Source organism: Nicotiana tomentosiformis, chromosome 12 (assembly GCF_000390325.3).
Source record: "Nicotiana tomentosiformis chromosome 12, ASM39032v3, whole genome shotgun sequence".
In the NCBI taxonomy this organism is placed as follows: Eukaryota; Viridiplantae; Streptophyta; class Magnoliopsida; order Solanales; family Solanaceae; genus Nicotiana; species Nicotiana tomentosiformis.
Window position 1 is genome coordinate 78,273,987 of NC_090823.1, and position 18,157 is coordinate 78,292,143.

General features: G+C 38.4%; 1 protein-coding gene across 1 annotated transcript; it reads right to left on the reverse strand.

Moving 5' to 3' along the window:
• Positions 1-14,606: 14,606 nt before the first annotated feature.
• LOC104116344 (pectinesterase-like) lies at positions 14,607-17,145 on the reverse strand. Its single transcript, XM_009627181.4, has 2 exons — positions 16,197-17,145; positions 14,607-15,421 (listed from the first exon to the last, which is right to left on the reverse strand). The coding sequence occupies exons 1-2, from the start codon at positions 17,134-17,136 to the stop codon at positions 14,730-14,732; spliced, it is 1,632 nt and encodes a 543-aa protein (XP_009625476.2). The 5' UTR covers positions 17,137-17,145; the 3' UTR covers positions 14,607-14,729.
• Positions 17,146-18,157: the final 1,012 nt, after the last annotated feature.

Here is an 18,157-nt window from a genome sequence, read left to right on the forward strand (position 1 = left end):
ATTGTGCTTATAATTCTCTCCTCCTCTATAGATTGGCATTGTTAGGAGTGTTGGGACAATATTGTGGCACTATGAAAAGCTCTTTCGAGGTATGGAGGCTAAACTCTTTTTTTTTGGTGTTAGAATTCTCGTGTTCTTACAAAACTCCATCGTGTGATGTTCGAACATGGAACGCTATTGATGTGGGGTATTCAAACTAGTAAAATTGATTCCCGATTGGAATAACATGTTAGAACCTTCGTGTGTTAATGATTCTCTATTATTGACTTAATTATGTTATACCCCTTTTGGGAAGAAGATCTTGTATGAAATCAGTGTGATTAAACACCTATTTCTCATATGATGAAACCTTATGAACTTACACTTGCTAAGTCCAAAGGTGCCAAATGGTTGATTGGAAGGGAATCCCTTTTGAACAAACTATTATCGTTTTGGGAATCTAAAGTATGGCATTGTGAATACACCTCCACTCGCATACATTGGGGTGAGGCAGCGAGCCGCTTTGTGTAGAGTTGTGGTATTGTGAATGCACCTCCACCTACATACATTGGGGTGTGGCGGTGGGGCAACTTTTTATAGAGTTGTGGTATTGTGAATACACCTCCACCCGCGTACATTGGGGTGATGCGATAGGGCCGCTTTGTGTAGAGTTTATGGTATTGTGATTGCACCTCCACCCGCATACATTGGGGTGAGGCGGCAGGGCCGCTTTGTGTAAAGGTAGTTGCAGAGGATCCCCGACTTAAAAATTTATAAATGTTAATGAAAGCTCTTAATAAATTTGCTATGGCTTTACCGGCTATCTAAGCCTTTTATGTTACCATGATTCATCATATTCATGTTGCATTTCTAAGTCCTTGCATAGGTGTTTGGTTTTCATATTAGTACTATTCGACATGTACTAACGTCCCTATTTTGGGGGGCACTGCATCTTTAGTGGATGCAGATAGTTCCACAGTGGAAGTCATTGACCAGTGATAGCGGTACACTCTCTTCCTAGTTGACTTGGTGAGCACCACTTCATTGTAGGGCCGTGCATCTTTTGTTCTGTGTGTATTATGTTTTGAGGTATAGCCGGAGCCTTGTTACCGGCACTATCATTGTACTCTTTTGTTCTATTGGAGGCTATGTAGACATGGTGTGGGTTGTGTATTGGTATTGAGAAAGTTAAGATAGTAATGTCGTATGTGTATTACATGTTCCATTTCAAACTATGAAAGTGTATGTATTTTGAGACTTTATAATTGAAGTAACTAATGGTGATGAAATTAGTGTTGTTCATGAACCCTATTAGTGTTAATTAATAAAGCTTATCTTCTCTTTTTTTATGGGTAACTTGGGTAGAAGGCAACCTAGCAGGCTTGCTCAACAGGGTTATCTCGGTTGAGCGCCGGGAGCGCTCCCCGAGGTCGGGGCATGACAAACTTATCTTGAACCTCTCAAGCCTCTTCTGCTCCTCCTTTGATGTCCCTGGCCTGACCTCAGGCTGTCACACCAGGAACCTGACCAATGTGAGCCCGCTGCTCTAGAGTATAGGCGGTGGGAGTCTGAGCTCCTTCCTCAATGTGCAAAGTGGCTGGTGTAACGGAGATCAATCCTACTTGAGCCAATGTACCAAACATGCTCAGAAACTGTGCTAAAGTCTCATGAAGTCCAGGGATAACAACAGGCGCCTCCGGTGCCTATCCCCCAACCGGAGCTACTGGCGGCTCCTCAACTGCTGCTTTGGCAGGTGCTCTATCTGCGACACTTGCCCCTCTTCGTCCTCTACATTATCCCGGGCCTCTCGCGGCTCGAGCAGGGTCCACGTGTATCTGCTCAGATAATCCGGTAGTGCATGTCCTCACCATCTGTGAGAGAATAGAGATACAAAGTCTCAAACTTTGAAATCAACAAATCTGCATGACAGGAATGAAAGAAGTGAAATTTTCCTAATAGTTTCGTAGCCTCTAGAATATAAGTACAGACGTCTCCATACCGATCCATAAGACTTTACTAAACTTATTCGTGACTCGTAGAACCTATGAACCTAAAGCTCTGATACCAACTTGTCTCGACTCCAATTTCCCTCCGTAGGATGTCGTCATGGAACTTAGTTTTTAAGACTAGGTAAGCCGATTACTTACAACAATCTAAGACAATTTAACAATGACAATTTGAATTATATTTCAATATAAATACCAAAACAAAAGAGAAATAGGCCTACGCGGCAATAATCATAACAACCTCCCAAGATTTGATAATATAGAGTCACAAAATCTAGCTGAGTACATAGGATGATCTCAAAGATCAAAATACAATACTGTTCAAATAACAAGCTGACAGTACAATGTAAGGAAATGACTCCAAGGGACTGCGACAACAAAGCAACTCTACCTTGAATACTTGCAATCTACAAAATAACTCTGCCCGAGTCCAATATCTCTAATACCTAGCTTTACAAAACTATATGCACAAGTGTAGTATGAGTGAACCACGGTCGGTACTCAGTAAGTATTAAGACTAACCTTGGTGGAGTAGTGACAAGGTACAAGTCAAGACACCCACTAGACAAAAGAACCCGTGTAGTATAGAGGTATAAATCTAATAATGGAAAGAAGGAATCAATAAATGGCAACAAGAATCCACATGTGATATAAACAGTAAGGTTAGGATGTAGTGAAGCTGCTTGGATTCACTAAAGCTATTGATTTGCATGAAGTCCACAAAGCATGACAATTTCATCCCCTAACCTTGTTTGCAGTCTCAACTAGACATTGTATGGATTAAGACAAGCTTTATAGCAGCGGTATGCCAAGCCACCTTATATTTGCAGAGGGGGATACAAATATACAAAGAAATATTGCCTTATTACAAGTTAAACTTTTTCATTTTCTGGTTTTTATCCGGTGTTAAATACCCAATTTCGGGCCAACTAATTTGGATTCACGTCGAAAAGTTTCACTTGGAGGGGGAGGGAAAGCATCCCTATCAAAGGAAAACTCTATTCCCGGGATTCGAACCCGAGACCTCTTATTAAGAATGAAGGAGTACTGGGAGGCTTGTTCAAAAGAAAAAGCCGTGGTTGATTGTAATTGTGTTCTGGAAAGAGGTAAGTGTCTTACCTAGCTTTGTTGAAGGAACTTTTCTTAATAAAATGATATTGTTTGCTTCATGCGGGGGTGATGTATATGCGAGGTGACGAGCATATATGCATGTGCCAGGGTTATCCATGCTCGGGGTAGATTTTATGATTCTTTGTGCCTTATTGGATTATATGATTTTCTTGCCTCATGTTTTACTTGATTTCTATAATAGTATGAATGAAAATTTTAATGCTAGAAACCATGATTCAGCCTATAACATCTTGATAAAATATGACAGACTCTTTGTGAAACTGTTGATCTGCTAAATTTGGTCCTCATTATACCTAATCACAAATACATGTCTATGATCGTTATTCTGAGGTATTTGGATTCCATACTTATGTCGAAGAGCATATTTGAGCCTTGTCGAGATACTTGAACAATATGGTTCTTGAAGTTCATTGAATTGTTTATTGGTACAAGAGTTATGATTGATGTTCACGTGGTGTATTTGCTTAACCACTCTTCTTGATGTTATCCATGCTTCCTACCTTGCTTGTTGCTAATATACATGTGCTTGATGAGGAAGAGTGTCAAGCATGAAGGGTGATATTGTCACGACCCCAATTTTCCTTCGTAGGATGTCGTGATGACACATAGTCTCTAAGACTATATAAACCGATTACTTACAACAATCTAAAGCAATTTATGCTCATAGGTAGCTCTTCGAAACAACACAACAAGTCACGTAAGGTGTATGACATACACAAGAAAAAGCCCACCATCACACGAATATCACCAAACAAATGTCCCCAAGCCATCACACATCATCCCTGACATTGCCACCCTTATCTCTCTGATAGCCACCCGTATCACTCTGCCTTGACAATATTATTAGCCACCCGTATCACTCTGATAGCCACCCGTATCACTCCGTATAATAGCCACCCTTATCTCTCCGCCCGGAAAATAACACAATAGCCACCCATATCACTCCGTACATTTAACAATAGTGAGATGCCACCCATATGCCCTGCATAACAACAATGGTGAAATGCCACCCTTATACTCCGCATAACAACAACCAAACCATACAACCATGTACATGTGCTATCATCACAACAACATGACATATCAACTCGTACCACAAGTGTGCATAGGCCACAACCTTTCCAAAGTTCCAACAATATCAATATTTCCACAACAAATAGCCCAAGGCTCAAACACAATGGGTATAGAATCTCAATAACAATAAAATGAATGGGAAAGTAACTCAACAAGGAACAACGCCCCCTTTAAACACAACTTCATTTAAAATAGATTAATGACTTTTGGTAACGTCAATTCCAATTATTTGTTTAAGGATAAACTCGATATTGAAAGTATTTCCATGAAATGGCAAACTTCAGATTCTAGTGTATGGATTAGGCTAACCATGAACGAGATGGCACAAACTAGTACTACGTCTAAATGCATGAGAATAACCCGGCAACAAAAAAGTATCATGTGACAACAATTTCAACCAAGAGTAACTCAATTATAAAAGAAATCACATAATGATAAAAGCGGTAACAAATTCAAATGAAGCATATAAGAGTAAACTCGACAAGTAAGGAATGTGACATGTAACAACAACTCCAAATAATGTATGTGATAGTAGACAAGACGAATAAAAGATGTAACATGTGCTAACAATTCGAAATAAATACATGAAAGAAGCCTAAGAGTCTAAACCAGTCAATTTCCACATATAATCCTGAGTATGTACTCGTCACCTTGCGTACACGGCTTTCACTTAACACAAACGACTCAAATCCTAAGCGGTAGTTTCCCCACCACAAAGTTAGGCAAGATACTTACCTCAAAGAAGCTAAATCAATACTCTAAAATGACCTTCTCGTGTGAAACAACCTTCGGTTTGCTCAATTCTAGCCAAAATAACTTAATATCATAAATAAAAACCATAAAAAACAATTAAGGATAATAAAGATTCGATCTTTAATGCAAACTAAAAAGTCAACTCAAAAGGTCAACCCCAGACTCACACCTCGGAACCTGACAAAATTCAAAAAATATGAACACCCATTCTGATACGAATCTAACCATACCAAAATTATCTAATTCCGACATCAAATCGGCCTTCAAATCCTCATTTTATATTTTTGAAAGTTTTTATAAAATTTAACATTTTCTCAAACACAAATCACTAATTTAATGGTAAAAACAAAAATGGAATCATGAAATCTAATCAAATCTGGATAAAGAATACTTACCCCAATATAAACCGTGAAAGTTTCCTCCAAAATCGCCGAAATCCGAGCTCTCTAACCCAAAAAGTGATAAAATATCAAAAACCCTCGAAATGGAGTACTTATATTCTGCCTAGTGATTTACTCATCACGATCGTGGAACATCCATCGCGATCGCAGAGAATAAAGCCTTCAGCTGCAAAAACGTGCTTTGCGAACGCGACACTCAATGCCAGCAAACATCACGAACACGCTCTCAACCTCGTGAACGCGGAGAGCAATTTCCTGGCGACTCTTCCAATTCCTTATATGCGATCTTGTTTACCATAACGCAAACGTGAAGACAACAATCTTCACAGCCTCGCGAACGCAGTCGTCTCTTCGTGACCGCGTAGAAAAAAAGTGCCAGATTCCATAGAACACTATGCTAATGCGAATTCTTTATCGTGATCACGATGAAGAACACCAGGTGACAGAAATCAGCAGTCCAAAATTAGAAGGAAATGGTACGTAGCCCATCCGAAACACACTCTAGGCCTCTGGGATCCCGTCCGAACATACCAAAAAGTTCCATAACATAATGCGGACCTGTTCGACGCCTCAAATCATATCAAACAATATCAAAACTATGAATCGCATCTCAAATAAAACTTAATAAACTTATGAACTTTCAACTTCTACAACTCGCGCCGAATCATATCAAATCAACCCGGAATAACCTCAAATTTTGCAAACAAATCCCAAATGACATAACAGAGCTATTTTAACTCTTGGAATCACAATCCTATCCTGATATCTACAAATTTAACTCCCGGTCAAACCTCTCAACCTTATAAACCTTCAATTTTCTAATTTTTGCCAAAGTGCATCAAATCAACCTACAGACCTCGAAATCTAAATCCGGACACACGCTTAAGTCCAAAATTACCATAGGAAGATATTGTAATCATAAACATACCATTCTGGAGTTGTCTACACAGAAGTCAAACTCCAGTCAACTCTTTTTACTTAAGCTTCTAAAACAAGAATTGTTCTTCCAAATCCATCCGAATCATCCGAAAACCGAACTCGACCATAGATTCAAGTCATAAAACATGATACAAACCTTATAGATACCTTAAGCCACTGAAAGGGATGCTAATTCATAAAACGACCGATCGGGTCATTAGAGATGCCGTGCCATTGCATATATATTATCACGTGAGGAAAAGTGTAAAGTACGAAGAGTGATGCCATACTATTTCCTATAAATTATTATGCACAAAGGATAATGTCATTCCATTATTTTATATTATCATGCGTGGAAGAGAGTAAAAGAACGAAAGGTGATTCCGTGCGATTGCTTTTATATTATAATGTGAGGATGCGAGTTCTTGGCATGAATGGTATTTTCGTATAGGCGAGGACGAGAGACATGCATTATATTGTGTTATATTTCCTTTGCGTATACCTTTATGCCTTTATCTTGAGTGGTTATTGCTGCACCGATGCTTTCTATGTTTCTTGTTGTTGTCACGTCTTTGCCTTCTACCTTATTTGTTACTGTTTTATCCACGCCTTCTATCTGTTACTCTTACTATAATCATGATTTCCTTCTTGTATATTATATTTACATCTACGTCTTCGCTCATTTGTTGTTGTTTTATTTAAACCTTCTACCTTGTTTGTTATCGAAATCTATGCCCTTCTAGCCTAATTGTCATCGTTACTTCTGTGCCTCGTACTTTATCTGTTACCATTATCTATATGCTTTTGCATTATTTGTTACTATTGTCTGTGTATCTTCAACCTCGTTGTTACTGTTATTTGTATTCCTTCTACCTTGTTGGTACTGTTATACATATGCTTAGTGAGAATGAGGTAAATGCATGAAGGGTGCTGTTATCCCATTTGATTTGACATACATGCATACGTTTGGTGAGGATGAGGTAAATGCACGAATGGCGTTGTCGTTCCATTTGATTTGATATTTGAATCACATTCCTCATCATATGAATATTCACGGGTTTACTATGTTGTTTTTGTGGTTATCGCTTTAACCTCATGACTTGAGCTATTATAAAAGGATTTGGTTGTGATATTGAGGAAGCTGACTGTGATTCCTTCACGTTAATCATTTACTACTTCTCATACTTTTTCTCGTAATCTACTTGTTATTTCTAATGTTGTTTCTATTGCCTATTTAACTGAACATATTTTATTGGTGAGTATCTTTTGACTTAAAACCTCATCACTACTTCACCAGAGTTAGTCAAGATACTTATTGAGTACATGTGATCGGTTTTACTCATACTACACTTCTTGTGTAAATCTTGAAATTGGTACTAACAGAATCCCAAGAGTTACTTAGCAGATACTAGGCGGTGATTCAAGGTAGAGCTGCATCTCGTTCGATTGAGTCACTTTCTTATTTTTGTCGTACTGTTTCCATTTTTTGGACAGTGTTGTATTTTCTTTCAGAACAGTGTATGTAGAAAATTCTAGAAGCTCTTGTACATATGACACAGCACCTTGGGATAAATTGCATAGTTGTTGGTTTTAGACCTATCATGTTTACTTTTGAAATAATTTTACCTTATTATTATCATGTTGTTAGTCGTAAATTACCGTTTTCTTATATTTTCATCATTTGTGTGTTGGCTTGCCTAACAAATGCTGTTAGGTGCCATTACGACCCATGGTTGAGATTTTGGGTCGGAACAAGTTGGTATCAGGGTACTAGGTTGCATAGGTCTCACGAGTCATGAGCAAGCTTAATAGAGTCTTGAGGATCGATACAGAGACGTTTGTACTTATCTTCGATAGGCTACTAGGTATCTAGGAAACTCACCTTCTTTCTTTCCTTATCGTGCGACCTTGTTTTAGCTTGAAACCTGTATCATTCACTTCTCCTACTCACTCATATGCGATGTTGCACATTCGGTATTAGCTATATAGTGACTGCTTGTGATGTTGCAGATGGACTACGAGGGCTATAGATACTTGATTAACGCCTCGATGTGTTGTACAGTTTTGAGAAGTGAGTGTGTCGGTGGATATTTAGGTTGTTCATTTGAGGGATGAAGTCGATTCTTATATCCGGTTGACTAGTATGGACTTAGAAGGATTAATTGGTTGCCTAGTTGTTGTGACCATGGTAGGGTCATGGGAAGATGTGGATTTGAGGTTGTGTGATTCGTATGAGGCTTCTATTCACTACCATTTGGGGGTACTTGAGGAAGTAGGCTTGAATGGCGTGAAGATGAGCAAGTATTCAGCAGATGATTAGAGTGTGTTCTGACTGGTGCAATGCGATATTATGAGGGAATTCAGCTAGATAGCAGTGCGAGGTCATGGCGAGTTTGGAAGGAAGGGGTATTGTGGGCTTATCAAATGAGTCTATCATCGACGATCGAGTTATTTGGGCAGGTGTGACTGTGGTTCCTAGATCTGGATGCATTGTGCATTTGTCTTGGATTGAGGAGGGGCTGTCGAGGATGATTTTGGTGAGGAATTCTCTGGACGTATTGATGTAATATACTTTATTGATATACGCTGGTTATGAAATGACTCAGGTTTGATGTTCATTGTGGACGTAACGTGAAAGGAGGAGGAATCACTTGGTTGCTTCTTTTGTATACTCGTGTGCTGATGGAACACAATTTAATTTACGCGTACTGACTATGCATTGGATATTGGGCAAGGCGAATGACTTACGAGAAATTTCCAATAGGATCAAGATTCGTATGTGGCATCTGAGGATTTTGGGATCTGTGTATGGCTAGGACTTGAGATTTGTGCCAGATAGTGTCAAGACTTACGGTATTATTATGTCATCATCGATTCTACATAACAGTATTTGGGAGAAGGAATAGAAACTTCAGATTCATTGCGAGATCTCTCCAGAGTAAGAAATTCGGGTTTTGAGTTACTTATAGAGTTAGCAACATACGTGGCTTGGTTGATTTAGAGGGATTCAGTTCGGATGGTTTGGCTATGTGTTAATGGGTCTCGAAGAATTCACGATGGTTATGACCAATACTTGAGGTTGATTTCTTTTACGAGTATAGAAGGTGTGTTGTGCGTGGTGATGTCCTCCCGAAATGAGTTAGATGGAGGATTCTTGTCGATGGGGTTCTTAACCTACTTTTGATTCAGAGTTGATTACTATACTTTCATACTTTCACAAGTTAGCATTGTTAGTTGCGGTGCACCTTGTGGGATTGAGATTTGCATGGACAAGGTTGCGATTCAGTATCAAGAGAAGGTCATGAGTTTTAGACAACATGTGAGATTGTATATGTTTAATAGAATACTAGCACTATCTTGTATCACATGAGAATAATGGGTGCTTTGTAAGGAACCTTGTGTATTGATTGCGGATGCTTGACTAGTATTAAAACAATCACGACATTCATGAGGATTCGAGGCCAAATGTTCTCGTAGGTAGACTATTCCTTGGTTGCAGACTGTGAAGATATGTTAAGAACTGTATAGCTGATGGTATGTGTTATGGATATGGTATTATGGGCTTTTGGGAAGGTTATATACCTGTTTGGGGATTATCGGAATTTGGTTTGGGGCTATTTGTAGGCCTAATGAAAAGGTGTATCCTATATCGGATCGAGTTTGCTTACTTTTACGCAGCTGTTACCGTAGGTATATCATCAGGTGGAATGGATGTTATTCATGCCCTGGTCTATGTTATGTGCTTCTCTCTTATGCTATGATGGGTATTGAGGCTACTTAATGATTAAGATATATGCTGTAATCCTGTTTAGGCCTTGTGGCGATATATGAGCGAGATGACCCTTGTGATGTCGAATTGCTTATTGCACCGTAGCTGAGCTTGCTTTTTTCCTATAGTGTATTATGCTTAGTCATCTTCTCATAGTGGTAATTATGCACTTTATCATGCTTGATGTTGATACACGTGTCTAGTGAGTATGAGCATTTTGGCTCGATCGAAAATCCAGGTGGTTTGCACTACAACGATAGTGTGTGGGATCGAGTTGCACGCCGTAATAGTACTATGATGAGATGTGATTCCTTATGCTTATTTTGTGTGTTTTGCTTATACTTTATGGAAATAGTTCATAGGGGGTGTTTAATATTGCCCTTCCTGTCAAACTTGTTTGGTAACGTTCTTAGTTGACCCTCCTATTATTATATGTCATATCTGGGTTATTGATTGTTTGGTGTACAGACCGCATTACGTGAGGTTCCGAGTGGCATGTAGTGCGATAAGTCGGTTGAGCTACTTGTACTGAGTGAGATGAGGTTTTTAGATCTGGAATTTGCACTTTCGGATTAGGATGAAGTGTGTTGGGAAGAATTATACTAATATTCAGCTCGAAATATGGCAATGGTCTTATCGGATGATAGAACTCCATGATTTGTTGATTTGATGAGTAGTCATGCGTTTTCTCATGTTTATTTTGTCTTTAGCAGTGCTGGGAAGGTTTGGATCAAAGTTTTATTTGATATGCGGTATATTACTGGCACCGAGTTTGGTAAAGAGCAGCTATTGGGGTCAGAGGTTAATGTTGTGAGTACGTGAGTTATGAGATACATCGCGCGGATTGATCTGGGAAGTGTATTGATGGCTTGATGCAAGTTGTTAGGGTCGACACAGTGTATATATTCAAGGGTCGGATCTTATAGGGAATTTCAGATGTTGGAATTTTGGTCCACTCCATGTGGGCTAAGGTCGAAAGAAGAATCTTCAGTTGGGGGCGTGTTCACAGACTTGTATGGACCGTGGTGGCATAAGATCACTCATGGGTACAAGTATGATGAGTTTATTCAGCTATATGACGACTTTGAACGACTATGGTCACGTTCGAGGACGAAGGTATATTTAAGTGTGGGAGAATGTAATGATCCTACTAGTCGTTTTGAGTACTAGATTCCTTTTCTGTATTTTGAGACCTCTCATAGATTCATTTGTTGACTGATGATTTGCGTGCGTGGTTCGTGTCATTTTTCAAAAAGCTTATATGTGAAATTTTGAAAACAATATGATATTTGACTTTAAGAAAGACATTAAGTTGACCATGGTCAATATTTTTGGTAAACGATCTCGGATCGGTGTTTTAATGATTTTGGTAGGTTCGTATGATATTTTTGGACTTGTATGTATGTTTGGTTGGGGTCCCGGGTGACCCGAGCGTCTTTCGGCGCATTATGTGAAACATTAGAAAATTTGGTTTTAAACATGAAAATCTTAAGTTTTGATGATCGATTTGTGATTTTAGATGTTGTTTTGATGATTTGAGAGAGGGATCAAGTTTATATGATGTTATTACACTTATGTGCATGTTCGGTTTGTAACTCGAGTGGCTCAGGTGAGTTTTGAATGCATTGCAGACTGATTTGGAACTGCTGATGCACAACAATTGGAGTATTTAGGTTGCAGGTCTCGCATTTGCAAAGACCTAATTGCAATTGCGAGCCTCGCATTTGCGAAGTCAGGCTCACAATTGGGAATTTGGGACTGGGATTTTAAGACTTCATAAATGCGAAGTAATGTCACATTTGCAGACAGACGAGTGGTCACATTTGCGACCTTGGAGTCGCTTTTGGAACTTGGAGCTGGGGGCTGATAGCTTTATAAATATGAAGCTTAGCTCGCATTTGCGATGAAGGGACTCTTCGCAATTGCGAGGGGACAATCACATTTGCGAGATCTGTGGGTCTGTTGCACAGGTTGCTTTTGCGATCAGTATTTCGCAATTGCGTACATTGCAATTGCGATATGTGCAGTTGGGTAAAAGTTAGAAAAAATGGGTCTTAGTTCATTTTACACCATTTTCAACCCTAAAAACTATAAGCGATTTTTGAAGAGGAATTTCATCCCAAATTCATTGACAAGCGACTTAAACTTAATTTCCATCAATTTTAGTTACTTAATCATGAATTTTATCATCATATCTATGAATTTCAAAGTAGAATTGAGGGTTTTAGGTAGAATTTAAAAATTTATAAAATTGAGATTTAGATCTCAAAATGAGGTCGAATTTCGAAACAAATCACATATCTGGGCTCAGGGGTGAATGTGTAATCAGAATTTATTTTTAATTTCAGATTTCGACCATGTGGGATCAGGTTAGCTTTTTGTTGACTTTTTAAAGTTAGCTAAATAGTGGGAAGTTTTTAAAGCTTGTATTGAATTGTTTGAACGATATTTGGATAGATTCGACTGGTTTAGAGGCTTGTTCTAAAGAAGAAAGGGTGGTTGAATTTTTATTGTGTTCCAAAAAGAGGTAAGTGTTTTTCCTATCTTTGTTGAGAAAACTTTTCCTAATAAAATGATATTGTTTGCTACATGCGGGGGATGATGTATATGCTAGGTGATGAGCATATATGTATGTGCAGGGTAATCCATGCTCGGGTAAATTTTATGATTATTTGTGCCTTATTTGACTATGTGATTTTCTTGCCTCATGTTTTATTTAATTTTTATAATAGTACGAATGAAAATTTTAATGCTAGAAACCATGATTAAGCCTATAACAACTTCATTAAATATATGATAGACTTTTTATGAAACCGTTGATGTGCTAAATTTGGTCCTCACTATACCTAATCACAAATACATATCTATGACCATCATTCTAAGGTATTTGAGTTCCATACTTATATTGAAGAGCATGTTTGAGCCTTGTCGAAATACTTGAACAATAGGGTTCTTGAATTTTATTGAATTCTTTATTGGCACAAGAGTTGTGATTGATGTTCACATGGTGTATTTGCTTAACCACTCTTCTTATATTATCCATGCTTCCTACCTTACTTGTTGCTGATATACATGTGCTTGGTGTGGAAGAGTGTAAAGAACGAAGGGTGATGCCGTGTCATTGCATATACATTATCATGTGAGAAAGAGTATAAAATACAAAGGGTGATGCCGTGCCATTTTATATGAACTATTATGCACGAAGGATAATGTCGTGCCATTATTTTACATTATCATGTGAGGAAGAGAGTAAAAGCACGAAGGGTGATGCCGTGCAATTGTTTTTATATTATAATATGAGGATGCAAGTTGATGGCACGAAGGGTATTTTCGTATAGGTGAGGACGAGAGACATGCAATATATTATGCTATCTTTCCCTTGTGTATACCTTTATGCATTTATCTTTAGTGGTTATTGCTTCACCAATGCTTTCTATGTTACTTGTTGTTGTCACATCTTTATCTTCTACCTTATTTATTACTGTTTTATCCACGCCTTCTATTCGTTTCTCTTGCCATAATCATGCTTTCCTTCGTGCCTGTTATATTTGCATTTATGTCTTCTCTCATATGTTGCATTTATGCTTGTTACTGTTATCTATATGCTTCTGCTTTATTTGTTATTGTTCTTTGTGTATCTTCTACCTCGTTGTTGTTTGTTATTTGTATTCCTTCTACCTGGTTGGTGTTATACATATACTTGGTGAGGATGATAAATGCAGAAGGGTGTTGCCATACCATTTGATTGACATACATGCATACGTTTGGTGAGAATGAGATAAATGCACGAACGGTGTTGCCGTGCTATTTGATTCGATATTTTAAACACATTCCTCATCTTATGAATATTCGTGGGTTCGCTACGTTATTTTGGTGGTTATCGCTTTAACCTCTTAACTCGAGTTGTTATAAAAGGATTTGGTTGTGATATTAAGAAAACTGGTTGTGATTCCTTCAAGTTAATCCATTACTACTTCTCATATTTGTTCTCATAATCTACTTGTTTTTTCTAGTATTGTTCTATTGCCTACTTAACTAAATAGGTTTTATTAGTGAGTATCTTTGGACTTAAAACCTCGTCACTACTTCACTGGGGTTAGTCAAGATACTTACTGAGTACATGTGGTCGATTGTACTCATACTATACTTTTGTACTTCTCGTGCAGATCTTGATATTGGTACCAGCAGAGTCCCGAGAGGTACTTAGCGGATACCAGGCGGTGATTCAAGGTAGAGCTGCATCTCGTTCGCAGGCCTTAGAGTCACTTTCTTATTTCTGTCGCACTTTTTTTCATTTTTCGGACAATGTTGTATTTTCTTTCAGAACAATGTATGTAGAAAATTTTAGAAGATCATGTACTTGTGACACCAAATCTTTAGATGGATTGCGTAGTTGTTGGTTTTAGACCTGTCATATTTACCTTTGAAATGCTTTTACCTTCTTATTATCATGTTGTTAGTCGTAAATTACTGTTTCCTCACATTTTCATCTGTTGGCTTGCCTAGCAAGCGGTGTTAGGCGCCATCAAGGTCCGTGGTTGGGGTTTTGGGTCGTGACACTTGCTTGGCACACAATACATTAAAGCTTTAAAAATTGGAAAGCGGAAATAAAACATATCCAGAACTTGTTCAAAGATTCAGATGGTGCATCCATATTCATAAACAGAACAAACTAAACAGAATCGCAAGCATTGCTGCTTAAAGTAAATCACCAGTATAAGGGACTCCAGTGGCAGGCAGCCAAAAGTTTCCTGCTATGAAATTGGAAACTGTAAAACTGATAGCATCTGTGCTGTTAATCACATGATAACCAGGCCAAGTTACCCTGCTGCTCGTATTGGATCCAGGGCCTGTGTTGTTATATTCAGCATAATATAACGTACTTAGCGCGAAATCTCCAGACCAAGCTGCCCAACCAGCAGGATTTATCAGGCTATCCATGAAGGATTGCATATAAACTGTTCTTGAATATTCCTTCCACGGTCGGCCTAAATATGTCTGTGTAGTACCATTGCTCGATGCTAGATCAGGGGCAGCTTTTATGGTGCAATTGTGAATGGATGTGCCTGTATTCTGGTTTATGTCAGTTCTGCCCTGTGCAGTGATTGGATTAAACTGGCCTTGTAATGGAAGGCGTGGATATATGTTACAGTTCTGGAAAACTACAGCAGCATTTCCGAAAATGAAATCGACCGTCCCGTATATATCACATTCCCTGTAGAATTGTCTCATAGAATGCGTGTACAAAGTGTCTTGATACCCTTCAAAGCTGCAATTGTAAAATGTAGATAGATCAGCACCATTTCGAACTGCCACTGCTTGATGCTTTATTGCTCCTGCTGTGTTCTGAAAGGTAATGTTCATTGCCAGAAATCCTTGCCCAACCACAGCTGCATGATAATTTACTTTTAGATACGTTACATTAAAAAGTGGTGCCATAACTAGCTCATATATCTCAAAGGATGCAACACTTAATCCTCAATTTTCTTGTTAATTATATAACCATTTCCAGGCAATAGTGTGACTAGTTATACATGCATGCAGAGACAAATGTTGTTCATTTCAGCAACAACAACGGACCAGTGAAATCCCACTAGTGGGGTCTAGGGAGGATAATGTGTACGCAGACCTTAACACTACCCCGAGGGGTAGAGAGACTGTTTCCGATAGACCCTCGGCTCAAGAAGACGAAAAGACTCTTATTAATACTAGTTTTGGAAACACAAAGAATTCATTGTTATATAACTAAAAAGGTTGAACCCATCAAGTTTAATCTTGGATCCGCATCTGGTGACATGTGTCTTGGGAGATGTTAAGTGTATGTGTCTTTAATTATTTGCGAGTTAAAGCTAAGGTTCAATAAGAGAAAGATTTGACTTCTAGTGAACATCAGGCTACATGAGATTATTCAAACGTGTTTTGATTTTAAAAAAAAACTTAACTAAGATCCGACTTCTATGGACTACAAAATGCATGGCACTAATTTAAGTATTTAACTCTTGATCTTCCATAAAGCAAGGGAAAAAATTGGGAAAGAGAAGGACAAGTCCAATTATTAAAGAAACAACCAGTAAGGTAATTTGCTTTCCCAAATTACCATCTAAATTCTCTTAGAAACGTTGAATAACTCAAATGATATTCGACTTAAAATTACCAATTACTTACCGAATGTGGCAGAATTGAAGGTTGTCCATCCATCAACTACGCTGTGATTACCAGTGATAATAGTCTTATTAATGCCATCACCAACCATCATCAAATACTTCTTGTTACTGGCAATAGAGACATACTCTTGGTACACACCAGCAACCACATATATCATGTAATACCCGTTTCCTGCTTTCGTATTATTTGGCGCAGCTGCAATGGCATCATTGATAGTTGTGAAATTCCCAGATCCATCTGGATTCACCACTACCATTTGTGTCACGTTTACAGAACTAATTCCACTCATTTGCAAGAGCTTTCGTCCACCTCTTGCTGTCTTTAAAATCATTTCCCCGCTCCCACTACTATAGCTCGTTTTGGCAGGTGAATTAGGAAGCCAGCCATACTTAAAAAGGGCAAGAGATACGCTATACATCATGCTGCCATTAGCAAGTGTAGGAAAAATCTGACTCGCAATGTCTGCAGCTGAAGGAGTGATTTGAAGGCTGTCCAAGCAGGTTTGTTGATTGGTTATACAAGCACTAAGCAAGGTTTCAACATCATCAAATTGTGAACCCTGAAGGGTATTTCCAGGTTGGGTAATAGTACCCGCGACGTTGGATAAGAAATCCAAATTTAGGCCAATAAGTAATTGGCAATCTTGGAGGACAAATATGGTACTTTGAGATGATGTAGTTTTTGAGTTTAAGTAACCATTGACTGAATCAAGAAATTGTGTAGTTGCTGATGAAGAAAGCTGAATGGACAGCCTTCCGTAGTCATGTATGTTTGTAGACTTGTTTTGAGGAAGAAAATATTTGCACAAGTCAGGGAAGGGAGTGATTTCACAAAAGGTAGGTCCTCTGAAAGAAGATGGTGCGGCAAAGGGAGAGGAGCAAAGAAAGGTGAAGATCAGAAAGAAAGCGAGAATTTTAGGCACAAACTGTTCTATTCCCATATTGATAATATCAATACGTAGATCTAGATAATATGGGCATATATAGGCATTTGCCACATTGAGGTTCATAAATGTATTGTCCACTTGAATGCATACTTGGAGACGAGATGAAGACTTGCAATATTTTTATTTTCTTTCTTAGAGAAGACTTGCCATATTGGTCTATTTTATGGGCACGTGAACCCATGGTTGTTTAACCAAAAATAGATTTCTCGGTCGAAGTCAATATTTAGAAGAAAACGGGTTACTGATAACCAAGATTTACTTCACTTTTCCAATAATTTTAAGAAGAATAGAAAAAATAATGGATACGATTAGCAAAGAACAATAAGGAATGAACTGACAACCACTCCCCAAAATCAAGGCTTAAAACTTGAAGAGTAAAGCAAATAATTATAGTATGTATTTCAGTAATAATCGTAACCTGTCCTTACAAATGAGATTCTTATCCTTATATACGAGCATATAATCATAACAGTTCTCATACTTAATTTGGGTTATTAGAGGCATTAATTGTATTGATTGCCCGTTACCATAGACAATCGTAATTGGCATATTTATAACTAAAGATTCTTTGTAACTGCTCTGATTCTCCTTCCTTATTTACTTCTGGTTCGTGTATCTTCCCTTCTTTGTAGCCTTCATTCATTTCGTTCCTACTTATCCTTTGACAACTGTGAGGTCCGGTTCTTTTCTCTATGCTACCCCGTGGGTGTTTCTCCCGTACCTTTCTTGCATTCTTAATTCAGTTAATTGAGAGTGCCACTTGTCGCTATATCGACACTCCACACGTCATGCCTCGTCAGCTTACTGATGTTCCACGTGTCATGTCTTTTTTCCACCAATACAGATAGTCCCCCCACTTTATGAATATTCTCAACTGAATATTCGGGAAGTGGTAAGTTTTTATGGGGGGAGTTCCTTGCCGCCGTTTCTCGAGTATCCTAATGTCTCCTTCAGAATCGATGCAACGTATGTCAAATCTATTTAATGCCCGTGCCACGTGGCTTCTTACGATTGG